At 60.0% G+C, this 20,825-nt stretch overlaps 1 protein-coding gene across 2 annotated transcripts; it reads right to left on the reverse strand.

The window, feature by feature from the left end:
* Nucleotides 1-52: 52 nt before the first annotated feature.
* On the reverse strand, nucleotides 53-13,223 carry STK25 (serine/threonine kinase 25). 2 transcript variants are annotated; one of them, XM_045795856.2, is made up of 12 exons: nucleotides 13,097-13,223; nucleotides 12,508-12,630; nucleotides 5,914-6,144; nucleotides 5,078-5,134; nucleotides 4,428-4,536; nucleotides 3,666-3,823; nucleotides 3,394-3,579; nucleotides 2,900-3,045; nucleotides 2,587-2,701; nucleotides 2,328-2,399; nucleotides 698-834; nucleotides 53-512 (listed from the first exon to the last, which is right to left on the reverse strand). In XM_045795856.2, the coding sequence occupies exons 2-12, from the start codon at nucleotides 12,535-12,537 to the stop codon at nucleotides 473-475; spliced, it is 1,281 nt and encodes a 426-aa protein (XP_045651812.1). In that variant the 5' UTR covers nucleotides 12,538-12,630; nucleotides 13,097-13,223; the 3' UTR covers nucleotides 53-472. The 2 variants fall into 2 exon arrangements, with proteins under 2 accessions (XP_045651812.1, XP_045651811.1); XM_045795855.2 differs by having other exon boundaries at nucleotides 13,035-13,199.
* Nucleotides 13,224-20,825: the final 7,602 nt, after the last annotated feature.

The raw sequence follows: 20,825 nt of genomic DNA on the forward strand, positions 1-20,825 counted from the left end.
CCGTGACAAGGACTCAGAAGCCAGGAACTGGGCCCCACCCGCCACCAGCATCTCTCCAATTCAGGTCTTTATTGAAAGTGGCAGGAGCCTCTCAATGTTCTATGAAAACTAACACCTTAACCTCAGAACATTCAGGGAAGCGAGGAAGTTCATTTTCTTAAAAAAAAAAAAAAAAAAGTTCTGGCTGACTCGAGTACTTTGGAGACACGGTACCTGATCCGACACCACAAGGCCAGTCTACGACCAGCGTGGCCGCCGTGGGCCCCCCGGGCAGGGGAGGAGGCAGACGGGCCCCGACAGTCCCCGCTCCTCAGTCCAGGTGGCTGCGGGAGGGCCCTCTGCCGGGGGGTAGGCTGTGACCCGGCAGCGAGGCCCACGTGGCTGCGGCAGCACGGGGGGATCCAAATCAGCCCAGGCCCGACGGAGCTCCTCACAATGACGTTCTCCCCGCGCTCCGCGAGCAGCAGCGCCCTCAGCGGGCTGACGTCAGGTGGTTTCTGTTGTGCGAGAACCTGCAGAGAAGAATCCTGGCCTGGAGCGCAGGCGGGCGGGCCTGGACGGCTCTGGGCTCCGGGGAGCTGGGAGCAGGCGGCCTGCTCTCTGAACCGAGCCCGTGGGTACAGCCACTAAAGGCAGGCGGGTACGAAGGAGAGTGGGAGAGACGCGCACAGCCTCCTCTCCAGTGTGACGGCCTCACCTCTGCACCCGCTCCACCAGGTGAGCCATCAGCTTGTCGGAGATGCCAGGGCAGGACTCCTCCGCCAGGCTGAAGGCATTCTCCAGCTCCTCCAGCGCCCCCACGCCCCCACCGCTCTGCTTGTGCTTCTCCTTGAGCTGTGGAGAGACCACCGTGCGCGCTATCGTGAGCTCCCACCTGAGCGCAGGGCCCTCGGGGAGGCTGTCACAGGAGGCTCGCTCCCGAGGCTTCCCGGGCCCTCCCCGGGACCCTGGGCACCACGCCTCCACCTGCAACAGAGACCCCAGCGGTCCTTCCACCACGAAGCTAGGATGGGCTGGGTCCCTCCAGGCACCTGAGGCTCCGGTGAGGAAGGCAGGTGCTGCCCCGCCCCCACGCCCCAGGCAGCCTCAGGTCTCGGTTCTCAAGAGGGGTCTCTACCAGCCTCTCACGCTGCCGCCGGCCAGGCTAACCACGTGGCCTCCTCCCAACCGAGGGTCACAGAAGCCCATGGCTCAGGTCCAGTGGACTGGAGAAAACAGTCCAGAAGCCCCAGGTGCCCCACACAGCCAGATCAAGACACCCCGACCCTCGGCCTCCCTACCACTCACGCTGTGGGAACCACATGGAGGATCCCCACCCTAGCAGTTAGAAACAGGTCAGCCCCGGGCTCTGCCACACCCCTCACAGGAACAAAAGGGGAAAGAGCCTGCTGCCTCCCAGGACACGGCCTCCAGCAGCTTCGACCTCAGGCCCAGCCCTGACACGCTGGATGAAGCCATGTTCCCCCCATCCTCCCCACACACAGGCCAGCACACACCGTGCGGGGGCTCCAGCGGCCCACAGTCCCGCACCTCACCTGTCCCTCAGCACCCATTCCACCCACTCAGAGCAGCCCAGGGCACTTGCGGCCCCTCTGACGTTCACCACCTCCCTCCCAGGCCCTGCCCAGTGTGCCCCCCAAGCTCCCGGTGCCTTAGCCCATGACAGTCCCTCTGTTGCCACCTGCTCCTCTCCAACCTCCTCCCCTGCACTCCAGGCCCCCCAGGTGGGCGCTCTCCTGCCTGTACCCAGAGGCCCTCCCGACCCCACCACTTTCCTCAGATAGGCTCTCAGCATCCTGTCCTCCCTCGCCGGGTTCTGGGGACTGTCACCTGGGGTGGGAACCAGGCCCATGACCAGGGTGTGGGGGTACCTGGCTGCATCGTATTCCTGGGTGTTACCACCCATCAGCAGGTGACACGTAGGGTCGAAGGACCAGTGGAGAGTCACCCTTGAGGCCTCCCTGCCCTGGGCTGGACACCCAACACCAAGAACTGAGCCTCCCAGGCTCTCTAAACAGGTGACCGTCCCCTGTGTTTGCAATTCAGAATAAAACGTCACAGAACACTAGTTTTGTTCAAGGACCCCAGCAGGCTGAGAACTCGGGAGGGTCACAGGAAGGTGCTCTGTCCTAGCCACTTCTGCCCCTTTGCACAGAAAGCCTGGCCCCCAGATCCAGGTCCAACCACAGTGGGTTCCCAGGGACCCAGACACCCCCACAGGGTGGCCAGCAGCCCTCACCGTAAGCCTTGTCTAACACCGCACGGAAGCGTCTACAGAGCAGCACTACAGCCCTCTGCCCCAGGGGGTCCCCTGGCCCAGCCCTCACCTCTCCAAAGACAGGCCGGACCAGCGTGGACAGGCACTGGGACCTCGGCTGTCTCTTGACAGGCTCCGCAGGCTGCAAGGTCAAAGCCAGGGCTGTGAGCAAGGCAGAGAAGAGTGCGTGCACGCAGGGGGCAGGCGTGCTCCCCCCCCCCCCCCGCCCCCAGTTTCTGAGCTCCGTGCAAGGCACAGCCTGTGGAAGCACGCACGCCAGGGTGCCTGCTGCCCCCAGAAGCAACCCCCCCTTCCTGGCCAGGTCAGACCTTCTGGGGGCCGTGCAGGGCTGTCCCCTTGTGCAGCTTGCTGTGCGGGCTTGGCCGGATGGTGGGGGGGAACGTCCAGATGGGACCCTGCTCTCCGTCCTCAGCGTCTGCATCACTGGGGTGGAAGGCGAAGGGTGGTGAGGGCCCTGGGGGCTGGGATTTGGGGGTCCCAAGGCCCACACATTCTCTAGCCTCCTACTTATTTTGGAGGCAACCTCACGGCACTAAATGCTAAGTAGGGCCCTCTGGCCTTCAGGGGCCTGGGGCCAAAGGCCCGAGGCCATGAGGGTGAGCCCGTCGGAGGGGCTCCTACATGTCCGAGTCCTCGGAGCTGGACTCCTCGCCGTGCCCCTCTGACTTCCAGCGCTTGTATCGGTCGATGAGCTCGGTGAGGAAGGAGGTCTTCTTGGTGTAGCGTGTGATGAACTTGTGCTTCAGGAGCTCCTTGGCAGTCGGCCGCTGCCAGGGGAAAGGACGCAGTCACCGGTGCTGGGGACAGCTGAGCTCTGCCTTCAGGCCCCAGAGCTCACTGCTCCCCGAGCTCCCCAGGGGAGCCGGTGCGAGGAGCAACGAGGAGGCTGGGGGGGGACCTCCACCCCCCAGTGCGTGCTCTCCACAAGCTCCCCTAGAGCTAAGCCCCAGGCAAGTTCCTCCCTGGATCAGGAGGGGCTTGGGGGGGGGAGACCTGGCACAGGGAGGGGGCCTCAGGCCCACGCACCTCCCCCGGGGCCCAGCTCGGGAGCAGTCCCCCACCCCACACATTGCTGCTCAGGCCCCTCGCAGCCCGCCCCCCGAGCCAGGGCTTACAAATCGGGGGTCCTTGTTGAGACAGGCCTCCACAAAGTCCTTGAAGGGCTTGCTGTGGTGGCCCTCCAGGGTGGGCGGGCTGTTCTTGGGGATCAGGAACAGCACGCGCATGGGATGGAGGTCAGAGTTCGGAGGCTCGCCCTTGGCCAGCTCGATGGCTGTGATCCCCAACGACCAGATGTCGGCCTGGACAGAGAGCCACACAGGACCGTGGCTGTTGGGGGCTCCCCAGGCCGTGCCGCAGCCACTGTCCTACCCGCCACCGTGCCCACCTTGAAGTCGTAGGCTGACTGCTTGATGACCTCAGGTGCCATCCAGAAGGGGGTGCCCACAAACGTGTTCCTCTTGATCTGCGTGTCCGTGAGCTGCCCCGCCACCCCGAAGTCAGCCAGCTTCACGTCACCCTGCTCCGAGAGCAGCACGTTGGCAGCTGCTCAACACAGGACAGCAGGTGTCACCCTCCGCGCCGTGCAGGCCCCACCCTGCACACAGCTGCCCAAGGAGACACATGCCACCTGGGGACACCAGCACGTCCTTAGCTTTCCCCTCCAGTCAGCGGGCCAGAGACCCAGGGCCACGGGCATGGCGGGTGCGTGGCTGCAAGCATGGGGGTCCCGCCTGGGCACCCCCCACACGAGCTCCAGGGCCCTCCCGGTGTTTGCCTCTGATGACAAACCCCAAGAGCAGAGCCACGGCAGGGCAGGCAGAGTGGACTCTGACCCTTGGCCTCATGCTCCCAGCTGCCTCCCCGGCTCAGCAGGGCTGGCTCACAGGGTGGGGTGGCTCAAACCTGCAGCTGACACTTGGACGGGGGACCGTGAGCAAGGCCTGTCCCCTCTCACACACGCTGCAGGGCTGGTGTTTGCACCACACGGGGACGGGCGAGTATGTTCTACCCGACAACTGCTCGGCTTCCGACAGCAGGAGAGAGTAAAGGCCAGGAGCACTGAGCTACAAGGTCCCGGGCCCCCAGCACCCCCAGCCACAGAGCCCTCCAGCGACCCGGGCGCTTCTGCGGTCGGGGGCACAGGGACCTTTGATGTCTCGGTGGATCTTGCGCTCCGAGTGCAAGTAGTCCAGGCCCTTGAGGATCTCGCGCAGGATGGTGGCGATGGAGGTCTCCTCCAGGGGGCCGGGTTTAAGCTGCAGGCAGAGGAGGCAGGGCACGGCCTCAGGCACCCTGGACACAGACCAGCCCTTCCTTCCACGCCACTCCAGACCTGTCGCCAGGGCCCTAACTCAACCACCTCTCTCCCGGGGGGGGGGGGGGCTACCCCGCAGACAGCGGGGCCTCCTGCCCCCTTCACAACTCCTCACTACCATGAAGCTCGGTGTGCTGAGGCAGGCGGGAGTGCGGAACAGGCCCTTGAGAGCACGTACGCTTCTTTGCTGCAAAGGGGGTCTCAGCCACGCTGCCGAGCCTGTCTGCCTGGGGGCACCAAGCTCACCCGCACCCCACAGGCCCAGGACCCCGCCGCACAAGCCGTGGACAGGGCCCACAAGCCGCAGCTTGCTGTCCGGCTTAGACAGCTCCTAACCAATACGCGATACAGCGGAACAGCAGAGGAGAGGAGGCGGGGGTCCTCAGACAGTGGGTCCAGGGGCGCTGCCGGTACAGCCCCCACAGCAACCTCCTGTCTGCTCCCCCGTGGCAAGCTGCCCGCCGTTGCGGCCTACACCTCACCAGGTCTAACGCAGAACCGCCGCCCAGATACTCCATGATGATCCACAGCTTCGTGCTCTGGGACCAGAGAAACATCCGTCAGCACAGGGCAGAGAGCAAAGGGGCACAGCCCGGCCGGGCCCCCAGAACACACACTCCCCAGCAGGGGTGACTCGGGCCTCCGGCCCCTCAGGGACCCACCACAAAAGGGCCCCAGCAGTCCCATCCAGCTCCCCTCCCATCAATGCAACCACTTTGCAGACGGACCAGTGGTTGACACCCCATCAAAAATCCGACCGGGAAGATGGCAGGCCCAGCCAGCACCCGGCCTCCACGTACCGGCACCCCAAGCATCCCCTTCCCCCTGGGCAGGCCTCCCAGGAGCTGGCACTGGGCTCTGGCTGCAGAGGTCCCAGAGTGCCCCCAGCAGGGTTCCCAGATGCTGTCCGATGGGGGCTGCCCCAGCCCTGGGAGATGCCCACAGCCAGGCGATGGGTCACCATGGCCACTTCAGAGCTAACCAGACCCCACTCACGTCCTACACGTCCACCTGGCCCTTGGGGTGGCTATTTTTGGGGGACGACTGCACTGTGAAGCTGGGTCTGTGTTCAACGGCTGGGGTCCCTCGCCCTTCAGACCAGGCCTCTCCTCCCGACTGTCCCCCCGGGGGGCCAGACCCAGCCCAGACCTTCTGAGCAGGTACAGGGACTCCTAGGGGCCCCCCAGCTCCAACCACATGGGACACCGGGCATTATCCCTCCACCTCTCCAGAGGCAGGCCAGGCTGGGGTCGGCTGTCACCGGCATCGACCTAAGCATGGGTCTGGCACACAGCAAGCCCCGGCCCCGCCCAGGCACCTTCAGGTAGGAGCCGAAGTAGCGGGTGATGTAGGGGCTGTCGCACTGGCTAAGCACGGTGATTTCCTGCTGAATGTCCTCGATCTCGTCCTCGGCCTCCTCCAGGTCGATGATCTTGATGGCCACCACCTCCTTGGTGCGGTTGTCGATGCCCTTGTACACCTCCCCAAAGGAGCCCTTGCCGATACGGTCCAGCTTGGTGAAGAGCTCCTCGGGGTCCACGCGGGAATGCTGCGGGGACACGGGGCATGCAGCCCATCAGCGGAGCGGCGGGACAGGTCGCAGTGACCATCCCCAAAACGAGGAGCCAGTGAGCTCACCCACATTCCTTCTCCTTTCTTCTTTTATCCTTTTGTGTTCAGAAAAACTAAATGTACCCTCCGCACAAAGGAAAAGATCCTCCAAGAGCAGAGAGGCCTGGGCACTAGGCAACGGATCAGGTCATGGAGCAGGTGCAGGGACCGTAAAGGCCCCACACGTGGGGATGACCAAGTGAGGCACGATAACATGCTTAAAGGGACGAGTGGGCAGGGAATGGGGATGTGGGGCAGTGAGGCTATCCCATACGACAGTAGGGACAGTAGCGAGGCCATCCCGTATGACAGTGGGACGGCAGCAAGGCCACCCTGTACAACAGTGGGGACAGCAGCGAGGCCATCCCTTACGACAGTGGGGACAGTAGCAAGGCCATCCCATATGACAGGGGGGACGTCAGCAAGGCCAGCCCGTATGACAGCGGGGACAGTAGGGACGTCAGCGAGGCCACCCCATATGACAGTGGGGACAGCGGCGAGGCCAGCCCGTACAACAGTGGGACGGCGGCGAGGCCAGCCTGTACGACAGTGGGGACAGTAGGGACGTCAGCGAGGCCACCCCGTACGACTGTAAGGACGGCGGCGAGGCCAGCCCGTACGACAGTGGGGACGTCAGCGAGGCCAGCCCATACGACAGTGGGACGGCAGCAAGGCCACCCCGTATGACAGTGGGGACAGTAGGGACGTCAGCGAGGCCACCCCATACGACTGTGGGGACGGCGGCGAGGCCTCCCTGTACGACAGTGGGGACGGCGGCGAGGCCAGCCCATACGACAGTGGGGAGAGTAGGGACAGCAGCGAGGCCAGCCCGTATGACAGTGGGGACAGTGGGGACGGCAGCGAGGCCAGCCCGTATGACAGTGGGACAGCAGCAAGGCCACCCTGTACGACAGTGGGGACAGTAGGGACGGCAGCAAGGCCAGCCCATACAACAGTGGGGACAGTGGGGACGGCAGCAAGGCCAGCCCGTACGACAGAGGGGACGGCGGCGAGGCCAGCCCATACGACACTGGGGAGAGTAGGGACAGCAGCGAGGCCAGCCCGTACGACAGAGGGGACAGTGGGGACGGCGGCGAGGCCATCCCGTACGATGGGACGGCGGCGAGGCCAGCCCGTACGACATTGGGGACAGTGGGGACGGCAGCAAGGCCATCCCGTACGACAGTGGGGACAGTGGGGGCAGCACCAGGAGAGTCTCTCATGAACCACAGGCCTAGTTAGTAAGAACAGACCCGTGCTGCCTCTTTACTTGTAACAAACACGCCACGCTAAAGCAAGCCTCGAGATGTTAGTAGCAGGTGGAGACCCTCAGGGGAGGGATGAGAAATGGACCAGGACTCACTCATTCTCCTGTAAGCCTAGAAGACTCTTGAATAACAAAGTCTATGAATTAAAACAGAAAACCAACCCAGCATGCATTATCTGAGTTCCCCCTGAACAGCTGGAAGCCACGCCCCTCAGAAAGGGCTCCCTTTCTCGGCCCCAGTCAGTTCTCAGGACAGCTACACCCTCACACCAGCTCGGAGTTGAAAACCGATGCTCTCCTGGATGCTTCATCCTGGATACGCAAGTATCCCAGACAACTACACACAGTCCCCGGACTGAGGGGTGCTGAGCGGGTGGCACAGAGACTGAGCAGAGACCAGCAGTCTGGGCACCAGGACACGGCCGGCAGAGGGGCGTCCATCCGTGGGCTGAGAACCACCCTCTTGATGCTGACCCTCCATGAGTCAGGGGCTGAGATGGCTCAACGCGGGGGCTCCATGAAGGATGACAATACCCCTGGGGGTCTCCTAGCCCCTGCCCACATGGCTCCCCAGGCTCCTGAGAACACCAAGCCACTGTGTTCTCAGAGTCAGAGGTAGTCCGCACAGTCCCAGAGTGACGAGGAGGGGCTGGGTGCCCCAGGACCCACGCAGGGTTTGAGGCGCTGGGCGGAGGCAAGGGTGGCCTAGCATCTTGTCCAGACAGAGGCAGAAAGGGCTTTCAAGGCCCAGGGACTCAGATCCTCCAAAGAGGCTGCTCCCACATCCCCAAGCACCTATCAACAAGGGGGCGTCTTGGCGTCAATCTAAAGTGGCCAGACATAAAAAGGAAAAAAAATCACAGCTCACCATGCCACACCAGCACGGACTGCTGTGTGCACCAGTGCTGACGGAAGGCCCATCCTGGGGGCAGTGGGTGCCCCACGGTGCCAAGGACAGTCCTCCAAGCAAGGACTCCGCACACACCTGGGAGCGCACCTCGGGCTCACCCCCAGGCAGAGAGGTCCGTGTTGGGCCCGGCTGGCTCCACAGTGAGACCACACGTCAGTAGAAACTGCCAATCAGCGGCCTTTCCCAAGGCATGTAACTGGGAGGGAGGGGTCAGCACGCAGGCCACACCTGAACGCAGCACCGCGCGTTACCCAACCTTGATCCTGAGCACCAGGCGAGCCATGAGACCCTGGGCCCCGGGGTGCCGGGAACTTCGCAGGAGAGTTGGGTGCAGCAGGTCCTGGCAGGAGCCAAGGGGCCAAGGGCAGCGTCTCAGCACACAGTCCCCCACACGAGGCAGGCTGGGCAAGGCCTAGGGATGCGCAGGCCGCCCTCCGTACAGGGATCAGAGGCAGGCCAGTGAGGTGTCCGCGCTCACCCTGGCCCAGCCAGGTAAGGAATGTGGCCCTGCTCGCTTCCTCACCGGGACCAGCAGCCCAGTCCCAGAACCAGTGCACAGGGAGGACGAGGCACAGCAGATGCGTGCGGCCCAGCTACGGCCCCAGGCTGAAGGCTTCGGCAGGACACAGGAAGCTGAGCACCACTCAGGTCCCTCGGGCCCAACTGCCGGGCAGCTCCGTTCCTGCTGCTCACGGTCTGAAGAAAACCAGGACAAGGGAGGCATGTGGCTGCAAGTCACAGCTGCCCACCCCCTCCGTCTTCAGGGCGTGGGTGGGGGCGCAGATCACAAGATAAGCACCCACCCTGGCCTCAGAGAAAGGCCTGGCAGCGGTGTGCCATGACCCTCCGGCCCACACAGTGGACCAGAGGGCAGTCAGCAGGAAAACACCTTCCTGCCAGAGAGCTTCTCTGCCTCTGGGGGGACCTCACCATTCCCTGCTCAGTCCCGGACTTCTCGGGGAAATGTGGCGGGGAGACAGCCCCTGGGGCCCACACAGCACCTTCCCACCTTCCCAAATGTTCCTTCCGTTCATTCGGCCGTTGGCGCCTATCCAGCGCCCCTGGCGTGAGGTCTGCCACACCGCTAGCCTGCAGGCCTGACCCAGCCCCAGACGCGCCGGCGCAGCCCGGGGACACCCCAACAGCACTGCCCAGTGACTCCAGTCCATCTGGTGCCATGACACCGTGTCCTCTGTCTCTGGGGAGAAAGTCCCTCTCCTAAGGTGGCCTAAGAGAAGAGCTGGAGGAGGCAGGGCTGACACCCGGCAGCGCCAACCGGCACCACTGCACCTCCAGCTCTCGGGGGACCCCCACCCACCCTCAGCTCTGCCGAGGACACCGCGTGAGTCTCCACGCAGGCCCAAAACTGTGTCCGTCTGGTCCACCACAGCAGCCCAACCAAAGAAACCCCCAGAGAGGGCGCTCAGACCTCCACTTCCTGGGAGCAGAGCACGGTGGCACCCACAGCCAGAGTTCCAGGCCCCGATCCCCTACTCTCAGCCTCCTGGAGTCCCCCACTGCAGGCTGGTCACCTCAGCAGACACTGTGTCAGGAACACCCCTGCCTGGGACCCTCACACGACAAGCATATCACAGGGACCCCGTGTTCCCAGCTCACTGGGAAGGAAAGGCAAGCAGCTCCTGGGTCTGGGCTGCTTTTCTAGGCAATGCGGAGTCTGGACAATCACTCAAGGCTCGGGTGGCTCTGGTGGTCGAGACCCATGTTTTCCAGCCCTGAAGCTGCCAGGTCTGGGGCCACCGCCTGGCAGTGTGTCTGCCGTTCATGTCACCCCACAAGATGAAGGGAGCGAAGCCATTCCCAACCAGCACACGACAGGCGGGGCGGCCACAGTGCTAGGCACCAGCAGCCGTTCCGGCCCGCAGGAACTAGCAGGGCAGAGGGGAGACAGCTACGGCAGGAGCACAGGCTGTGGGGGAGCATGACCCACGACCCTAGCAGGAACTGCCCCACATGGCCACAGTGACAACTGCCTCAAGAGAAAATCAGGCTTCCGGCCACTGACAAAGGCGAAGAGTACTGGCCTCTGAAAGGACAGAAGGCTTACTTCCTTTGGGGTCCCTTCCCCAGTTCCTGCAGCCCTGCAGCGGGTGTGACCTGGCTGCCCAGGGCCGACACGAAGCACCACCGACCCACAGGGACAGACGCAGCATAGCTCCAATTTCTCATTCTGGGACCCATGGGAACTATTCCCACAGCTTTTTTTTCCCTTCCTGCTTTCCAAGGAGGAAAAGAAGAATGGTAAAGACTATTTCTGTTCCATTTTGAGAAGAAATGAAGCCTCGAGACACATCCTACCATTTGATTACGGGACAGCTGAGAGCTTCAGCCCCAAGTAGACTTGGATTGAAGCCTAATCTGTCACTTTCTAGCCAACTAACATTTCTAAGCATCAAGTTTTTAAATCTAGGGTGACAAGAGCACCTGTGTGATAAGGGTGGTAGAGGAATCACAGGAGATAAACACGTAAAAAGGCTTAGCGCGACGAGTGATTGGTTTTAATGCCCTATTAATGCGTATGGAATAATTAAGCATCACATAGGTGAGATGTTTTTTTAACTCAATTCTTTCTTCTAGTCAGCACCTTTGCGTTTCAAGTACGGAAATAAATCCCGAAGTCTCTGACATGTGGTCGTGTGGCATTCTGTGGAGGCGGGATCAGCAGTCGTGGGATTTACAAGGTGGGGTTTGACAAAGTCACTCAGTGGGTGCCCCGCTGCCTTTGCAGGTGGCTTCTTTGCAGCTTCTGTCACTCACCAGAGCCAGGACTAGGCTGAGGCAAGTGAGGCTCTCTTCCTGGGTACAAAATCGACCCTACAGCTCTCTCAAAAACAAGCTGGAGGGTGACTTTTCCCCCAGCAGCACAGGCATGCAGTTTACCAGACACCAATGTCAAACGAAGAATCTCCTAGCTTCACCGAGCACTGGTCAGCAAGGCCCAGTCCCCATCTGTGGCCACAGCTGGTCCAGGATGTCCTGCTCAACAGGACCCCCCTGGGTCTGGACCTGAGCCCTTCTCCAGCTCCTCCTCCCCTGAGTCGGGCCCACAGGCCCCCTGCTTCTCCCTCGTCCCAGTCCCCCCCGATTCAGCACACAGGGGCCAGCGGAGGGTGCCGACAGACAATCCCAACCCCCCAGCAGTCCGCCTAAACCTTGCCCAAGCCAACCCTTCAAGGAGAACAGAGCCAAGCAGGGAAGAACACCTGGCCGTCAGAGTGGTTTCCTCGACTTCACATCAGCCTCAGCTCACACCTGTTTTGAAGTAACAAGGGGGGCGGGGGCACAGACGACCAGCCCCCATGCTGCCTGCCCCGACCCTGCCCGCCCTGCACCAGCAGCAGGTGCTCGCTTCGGGCACACTCAAGGTACACCGTGGAAGGTCCCCCAGAGTCAGTGGGTTAACATGCAAGGCCAGACACCTCAAGGTGGCTCCGGGTTGGAAATGACAAGAACTAATTCATCAAAGACACAGAGCAGGCACCTTCCCAGTAAGACTTCTAGCCCAGGTGAAACAAGTTCTTCCCAGGAGCCTTCTTACGTTGCTTAATCACATTCCCAGCTCCTCCTGCTTGCCTGTCCGCGAGGAGTCACCACAGCCTTTGACCCAGCCCAACACGGCCAGAGGACCCTGCCCAGCTGGGCACTCAGGTGTGGACTCCGACCTCCAAAGACCTCCCGATGGGAAGATCCAGGTTCCCACAGAATCCTACCCAGGCCGCCCAGCCCTGCTCTGTTCCCGAGATAAGGCTCTGCACACTCTCCACCGTCCTTGCACGGCAGCTCTGTTTTGACAAGTCTGTGGGCTTCTGCCCAGGACACTTCACAGCAGCCGCCTTGAGTCAGCCCCCTGCCCCACCGGGTCTGTGCCCCTCTGCTCTGCTCCCTACCTGGCCCAGCGACGTGCATCACCGGGGTCCCTAGCAACGCCTTCCCTTCAGCCCACACTCCTTCGCGGGCTCTGCGCTTCTGAAACCCCAGAATGAGTTTCAGGAGAGACACCCCTTGGTGACACAAATGTCCCTTCGTGACCCGCGCTCTTTCCTGGTCAGTGCTCTGGTCTCTGGGAGTTCGGGCAGGCCACTCACAACCCAGAAACCAACTCTTACCTGGTTGGCAAATCCCCTGAGGTGAGCCATGTCTGCGATGCCCTCAGACCATCCGTGGCAACCCCAGGACGCCCCTAGATCCCGCCTGGAGGCTCTGGAACCCGGCTCCCTCGCTTCAGGCAACTGGAAGGAGAGCAGGCCCGTTCCATGCTTCGTTGGGGCGCACGGGGCTCCCCCGGGCCAGGCGCCCCCACCCAAGTCGTTCCTTGAGGGCCTCACCCACCGGGGAACCCTCCGAAACCCCTCCCACCTCCGCCTCCGCCCTTCCACCTGGGCGGCTGCCCCCAACCCAGGGCCGGGTCCCCGAGCCCCCTCACACACCCCATACGGCTGAGCCCCGCCCCAAGCGCCCTACCCCACACGGACCCCGCCCAGCCCTGCCCCCTGACCCCACCGCAAGCCCCGCCCCAGTTCCCTCAGCGCCCTCCACCCGCCCCACTGTCCCTACTGCCCGACCCCCGCCCCCAACACCGCCCGGCCCCCTCCCCAACCGCCTCAGGTGCGGGCCCACCCGGCAGCGCGCCCACCTCCGGGGGGCTCCATCCCGGCCTCCCCCGGCCCGCTCCTCAGTGCCCGCGAAGGCTCCCACCCGCAGCCTCCTCTCGCCCGGGAACGCCCGGGCCCTCCAGCCCGCGAAGCAGCGGCAGTGGCGGCGGCGGCCGGAGAAAGCCCAGAGGCGGCGACAGCGAGAGCGGGGCGCGACGTCGTGGCCTAGCGCGGGGTTCTCTGGGACACCGAGTCCCACCGCTCGCTCCGCGTCCCGGTGCCTGCCGGCGCTGGACTACAAGTCCCGGCAAGCCACGGGGCGGAGCGGTGTCGCGGGGCTCGCTGGGACTCGGAGTCGTGCTTCCTGAGCATCTCTAGACCACGTCTCCCAGCAGGCCCCGGGGAGGGGAGGGTCGGGGGCGGGGCCGGAGGCGGGGCCAGGTGGGGCATAGCTGCCTGGGGTTGGGGCCTCCCTTCCCTGTTCGTCCTCCCATTCCTCCTCTCCCTCCCGTTCTGGCCCTCCTCCTCCCGCTCGCCCCTCGCCCGCCCCTTCCCGGTTTGCCTCCATCCCCCTCCCACTCCCTTTCGGTCCTTCCTCCCAGTCCCCTCCATCCCCATCCGGCCTTCCACTCCCCTTCCCCCACCCCCTTTCTGTCCTCCGTCCTGGCCCTTTGGACCACCTCCCCTCCCTCTACTCTCCATCCTCCTCAGTCCCCTCGTTCTCCCTCCTCCTCCCACCATGGAGGGCATTCGGCTGATGCCCTATTTTGTAGGCCCTGCTGGGCAGGGCAACCCAAGTATCTCTGGAGGGACCGACGGAGAAACAAAATGTGGAGTATACAAGCCATGGAATATTATCCAGCCTGAAAAAGGAAGGACATTCTGACACCTGCTACAACACGGATGCTGAGTGAAACAAGCCAGATACAGAAGGGCAGATATTGTATGGTTACACATATCTGAAGTCCCTAAAGGAGCCAAATGCATAGAGATGGAGAGTATTTGGGGGGCACCAGGGTCAGGGGGAGGGGAAATGGAGAGCTGGTGTTTAATGGACACAGTTTCTGGAGTTCTGGAGATTGGTTGCACAGCAGTGCAAATGTACTTGGAACTTTTAAGATGGGGGATGCCTGGATGGCTCACTCGGTGAAGTGTCTGTCTTCTGCTCCAGTCATGATCCCAGGCTCCCGGGATGGAGACCTGAATGGGGCTGTTTGCACAGTGGGGAGCCCGCTTCCCCCTCTGCCTGCAGCTCCCCCTGCTTGCGCTCTCTGTCTCTCACAGATAAATAAAATATTTTTTAAAATTTTAAAAAAACTGTTAAGATGGTAAATTTTATGTTATGTGCATTATAGCACAATTTAAAGTAAGCAAAATACAATGAAATAGAAAAGGAATTAAGTTCTGACGTATGTTACAGCATAAGCCTTAAAAACATTATGCCAGGGGTGCCTGGGTGGCTCAGTCAGTTAAGCGTCAGACTCTTGGTTTCAGCTCAGGTCATGATCTCATGGGTCATGGGATTGGGAGCCCCACCCAGCAGGGAGTCTGCTTGAGATTCTCTCCCTCTGCCCCCTTCCCTGCCCCCCCGAGCGAGATCCCTCTCTCTCTCCCTCTCCCTCCCTCTCTCAAATAAATAAAGAAATCTTTTAAAAAATGTTTAGCGGTGGGGCGCCTGGGTGGCACAGCGGTTAAGCGTCTGCCTTCGGCTCAGGGCGTGATCCAGGCATTATGGGATCGAGCCCCACATCAGGCTCCTCTGCTATGAGCCTGCTTCTTCCTCTCCCACTCCCCCTGCTTGTGTTCCCTCTCTCGCTGGCTGTCTCTATCTCTGTCGAATAAATAAATAAAATATAAAAATAAAAAATAAAAAAAAATAAAAAAATGTTCAGGGGTGCCTGGGTGGCTCAATCAGTGAAGCATCTGCCTTCGGCTCCTCTGCCACTCCCCTCTCACCTCGCCCCCCCCCCCATGCTCTCTGGCTCTATCTCTCTGTCAAATAAACAATTAACAAAATCTTTTTTTTTAGGGGCGCCTGGGCGGCTCAGTCATTAAGCGTCTGCCTTCAGCTCAGGGCGTGATCCCAGACTCCTGGGATCGAGCCCTGCATCAGGTTCCTCCACTAGGAGCCTGCTTCTTCCTCTCCCACTCCCCCTACTTGTGTTCCCTCTCTCGCTGGCTGTCTCTCTCTCCATCAATAAATAAATAAAATCTTTAAAAAAAATCTTTTTTAAAAAGTTAAAAAAGCACACACACATTTTTCCAGGGGTGCCTGGGTGTCTCAGTTGGTTAAGCATCTGACTCTTGGTTTGAGCTCAGGTCATGATCTCAAATGAATAAATAAATCTTTTTTAAAAATTATGCCAGGGAACATAAGCCATTCACAAAGAGGCAAACACTATATGACTGCACACGTATGAAGCATCAAGAACAGGCCAATTCAAAACACAGAAAGAAGGGAGGTTTCCAGGGCCTGGGGAGGGGAATGGGGAATTATTACTTAATAAGGACAGAATTTCTGTTTGGGGTGATAAAAAAAAAAGAAGTCCTAGAAATAGATAGTAGTAACGGTCACACATTGTGAACTTACCTAATGCCACTAAACTGTACGTTGCATATTTTATGTTATGTGTATTTTTTTGAAGATTTTATTTACTTGAGAGAAAGCACACGTGCACAAGCAGGGGTGGGGCAGAGAGAGAGAGAGAAGCAGGCTCCCTACCGAGGAGGAAGCCTGATGTCGGACTGGATCCAAAGACCCCAGGATCATGACTTGAGCCAAAGGCAGATGCTTAACTGACGGAGCCACCCAGGCGCCCCTGTTATGTGTATTTTACCACAAATAAAGAAAAGCAGTAATAAAGTGGACCTCAACAAGTTTTTAAATTTTGCTTTCAGAAAGACACTGCTAAGACAATGAAAACACATGCTACAAGACGGGGAGAAAAAAACCACAAATCACACTTCCAACTATGTATATATACATATAACAAATATATAAAGAGCTTTCCAAACTCAACAGTTAGAAAACAACCCAATTAAAAAAAGAGAGAGAGAGACCAGACTTGAATATCCATTTCGCTGAAGAGGACATATGAATGGCAAATAGCCCGTGAACAGGTGCTTACCACCATTAACTACCAGGGAAATGCAAATCAAAACCATAGTGAGGTACTATCTACATATATATTAGAAGTTGGGGGGAAGGCACCTGGTTGGCTCAGTTGGTTTAGTGTCTGACTCTTGATCTCAGCTCAGGTCTTGATCTCAGGGTCATGAATTCAAGCCCCATGTTGGGCTCCACATGTTGAACCTACTTTAAAAAAATTTTTTTAAACAAAAAAGACAAAAATAAAATAAAGGGGCACCTGGTTGGCTCAGTCGGTTGAGTATCTGACTCTTGGTTTCGGCTCAGGTCATGACCTGGGAGGGTGGTAAGATAGACCCTTCCTTGGGTTTCATGCTTAGCACAGAGCCGGCTTAAAATTCTTTCCCCCTCCCTCTCCCCCTCTGCTGCTCCCCCCAACACCCACGCTTGAGACTCTCTCTCTCTCTTTTTCTTTAACAATTTTATTTATTTATTGGACAGAGAGAGACACAGCAAGAGAGGGAACACCAGCAGGGGGCGTGGGAGAGGGAGAAGCAGGCTCCCCGCTGAGGCGCTCCATCCCAGGACCCTGGGATCACGATCTGAGCCCAAGGCAGACGCCCAACGACTGAGCCACCCAGGCGCCTCAGACTCTCTCTCTCAAATAAATAATAAATAAATAAGTAAATAAAGTCTTTAAATAAAAATAAAAAAGGATGGCTAAAATAAAAAGTACTGACAGTAGTAAGAGCCCCAATTTTCCCAGGAGTTTCCCGGTTTTCGCACTGAAAGTCCTGCCTCCCCGGCAGAGCGGAATGGTTGGTTGGTCATCAGCAGACGCGGCAGAACGGGCACTCACAGCTGTAAGTGGTCTGACTGCGAAATGGGGCAGCCGCTCTGGACATCATCAGGACGGCTGCAGAAGTCAACCATGCACGTAGCATACGACCCAGGCTTCCTAATCCCGAGAATTCATGCTAGAGAGATGCCAAGTTATCCTCACAGAAACACCTGCGTACGAAATCTCCAGCATGCCCGTTCATCAGAGCCCAAAATGGAGACGGGCCAGATGCCCCAGGCCAGGGGGCGCTACTGATGCATGCACAACCCTGGGGAGCCCCGTCTCAGAGCCCCGCCCCCCGCCCCGCAGAGCCCTCCCCCTCGGAGCACCCCGCCCAGGGCCACCCCGCACCCTGTTCTGCTCTGTGCACCCCCAGCGCTGTGACCCTGCCCCTGGCAAGGCGGCCTGGCTCCTGCCTCTCCCAGCCCAGGGCTCGAGGCTGGGGTCCTGTCGGGCAGGAGCACCGGGCCAGCCCCACCAGCGACCAGCGTCTGTCCCGGGAGTCCCCCACAGGCTGGGAAGCGGGTCGAGGGCTCGTTTTGGGTGGCCGCATGTTCCTCCTCCCCCTGGCCAGCCCCCTCTTCTGTCCAGTGACCCAGCTCTGTGAGGCACCCTAGGCCCGCGGCCCACCCAGTCCCAGCAGGAGGGGCAGGGGGTAGGGGAGGCTTCCAGGTTCAGAACGTTGGGGAGCGGAATCTGGTGAGCCTTCCTGGACTGCACAGCGAGGTTTCGCTCCACAGAGGCTGTGCCTGTGGGACAGGAGCCCAGGTGGGCAGAGCTTAGGGACCACCCCTTTGAAAGGGGGCTTCTCTGCCCAAGCTCAGATTTTCCTTGGCATCTTGAGGCCCACTGACCTTAGGTGAGGCACGAGTGTTTTCTCTCTCTGGGCACCTTTCCAGGCCTGTCCCAGGTCTCCACAGCCTAGAATGATCCCACTGGCCCAGTGACCCAGGTACTGGGTCAGAACCCCTGCTCTGGGGCCCCGGGGTTGGGGTGAGGTGAGCTCTGACATGTGGCTCTTTTGGACAGTGCCCAGTCGAACGGACTCATCCTGGGAGGGCCACAGAAGCTCACCCTGTCCAAAGGGGCAGTGGCCGGTGGCGGGGGGGGGGACCAGAATTGCCTCCCTGGTGGGAGGGTTTGAGCAGTTTGGGGACTTTACCTTGCCCCTGGGAGTAGGTCCCAGAGGGGACTCCGCAGGCCTCTCAGACCTTCAACCAGGCAGGGATGCGAGCCTGTGAAGGCCACCATGGGTGGGGCAGTGGGTGGGGACAGCCTTGCACAGGCGGCAAGGAGGGGAGGGGGCAGATGGCTGAGCCTGCCCCTAGGGGCTCCCTTGTCACACAGTGGGCACACATCAGCCTTGATCCTGAAACCCAGTGGTTGAAGAGAATGGAGAAAGGCAGGGTGTTACCAGCCACGGACAACGTTTACCACTTGGGATTGTGGGTGGAAGGCCGCCGTCAGACAGCAGGTGTCACGGGACCATAACGGGTGTCCTGGGACATCCAGGTGACAGGGGACTGCAGGGAGGGCATCCCACATGAGGAGGTCGCAAGGCCACCGGGCTGGGTGCAGGATGGAACCTGGATGGTGAGCAGACCCCGTGGCCTCCCTGGGGTCTCCGCCTAACCCCCTGGCCTTTGCTCCTGCTCTGCCCCCACTGACTGTGCGGGGCAGGTGCCCCCTCTCCGGGCCTCCGACTCTCCTCCGGGTAGTGGAGACCCGGGACCTCTTCAGGTTGTGGCTAAAGCCCCAGCTGCTCACAAGCTGTCCCTGAGGGTCCCTAGGACTGGGAGGGGGAGTGCGGCGCCAGGCCTCTCTTCTGAGCGGAGGCAGCTTTGAGTGCCGCCCCAGGAAGGCCTCACATCCCAGCTCGGCAGGGAGGCAGCCCACTCCGAAGCCAGGGCAGCCGTGGAGCAGGGCAGCCGTTTCCCAAGCACGCGGGTGAGGACCAGCCGCTGGAGGGGGGGGCTGGCAAGGGACGGAACCGCAGACGCAGGGAGGCCCTGCAAACACACTCACCGTGCTATTGAGTGAAAAACCGGGTTTTAGAACAACACCCTAATTTTGTATCCATATCTATACTCTTTTGAACTATACACAGTGATATGAACCTTAAATTTTATTTTTATTTGCTTTTCTAATTTTCCAAGTATACTTCAGTGACCAGGTTTTACTCTTGTACTCAGAAGAATGGCTTGTCTGTGGCTGCCGACCATGACTTTGAAATCTCAGAACAACGAGGATTATTTCAAAACAACATATCCATGAGTCAAGTAGGCCTCCAGATCTCGGGAACGTGGCTGGGGTGGCTGCCTGGGCCTGCTGGCGCCTGCTCCCTGCCCCACATGGGGTGCTGGGCAGTGGGGGGGGGGCGGCCCTGGGGAGCTGACCCCCCCCCAACAACGGCAGCCTCGGGGAGATCGCCTGAGTCAAGGTCTTCTGTGCCCCCACAGACAGTAAATCTTCACCTGCGAAGACTGAATTTAAGTTTTGGAGACGTTCAAACCCAGTGTGGTGAAACCTGGGGCCGAGGGGCTTCCCAATGTGCCACCAACGTCTGCCTCCCGCCAACGTCCCAGAGGCAGGCAGCCAGCACCGTCTCTCTGGACGAGGACTAGGTGGCATCAGGCTCACTTTGCCCTGTGCCCACTGGACGAGCTCAGACCCCTTGGCCCTGTTTTGGTGTTCGGATCCTTGCAGTGGGGTTCCGTGGGGGACAGCGCTCTCCGCATAACAAGACCCAGAGGCAGAGCTGTAAGAACGCCCCCTCCTGCAGACCCAGCAACCCTCCCTCCAGGCATCAGCACCAAGAAAATAGGCACGATTTCGCTCATTAGGTGGACAAGTGCCAACACCTCAAACACCCAGTGATAGCAGCAGTTAAATAATCTTTCACACAGCCAGGGAACACAGTGCAGAGTCAGCGAACTGGGGTTGATAAGACATTGTAATGACTTGGGAAAGTGCTCACCAGCCACAGAGCAAGTGGGGAAATTTCTACACTGCTCCTCTCAAGAGCCCACCTCCCCTTCCTTCCTCCCTCATTCCCGTTCCCTCTCTCCTTCCCTTTTCCTCCCCCTGTGGTTGGACAGAAATGTATCAAACATTTATAAGCGTTGTCTGTGAGCCAGATTATGAATCTTTTATACAAATTCTTAATTTTTTCTACACTTCCCAGGATTTAACAATGCCTATGTCTGACTCTTAGACTAGGATCCCCCGGGGTGGGGCAGTAGATGGGCTCCCCAGTGTCGCAGGCACCAGGGTCTCCCCGCGCTTCCCAAGCAGGCTCTAATGGGGCCGATGCACAGGTGAGCCCGCAGCTGAGCCCACGCCCTTCCTGGGGCTGCTCTGACATCAGGCCGCAAACCGAACGGCTTCAAACAACACATATTTATTTCATGGCTCTGGAGGCAACAGTCTGCGTGGGTCTCGCTGGGCTAAAGTCAAGGTGTTGTCAGCGCTCTTTCCTTCTGGAAGTTCCTTGCTTTTTCCAGCTTCTAGAAGCCACCTGCATCCCTTGGCTCCTGCCCCCTCCCCTCCCCCCTCCCCTGCAAAGCCAGCATCTCTCTGACCCTGCTTCTCCCAGACCCTGTGATGTATCTCCTCTCTGAGCCGACCCTCCTTCCTCCCTGTTACAGGCACCCTTGTGATGACTCTGGGCCACCTAGACAATGCAGGGTGACCTCCCCGCCTCAAGGTCTTCCATCCAATCCCACCTGCAAAGCCACTTTTGCCACGTGAGCTAGCATTGCACAGGGATTAGGCCAAGGACGTCTTTGGGACTTGCTACTCAGCTAGCACCCCAAGCGTGGAAGAGGCACACACACGCAGACACACACAGTCACACACAGTCACACTCAGACACACACAGTCACACTCAGACACACACAGTCA

Source organism: Ursus americanus, chromosome 1 (assembly GCF_024610735.1).
Source record: "Ursus americanus isolate L20-20 chromosome 1, mUrsAme1.1.p, whole genome shotgun sequence".
Taxonomy (NCBI): Eukaryota; Metazoa; Chordata; class Mammalia; order Carnivora; family Ursidae; genus Ursus; species Ursus americanus.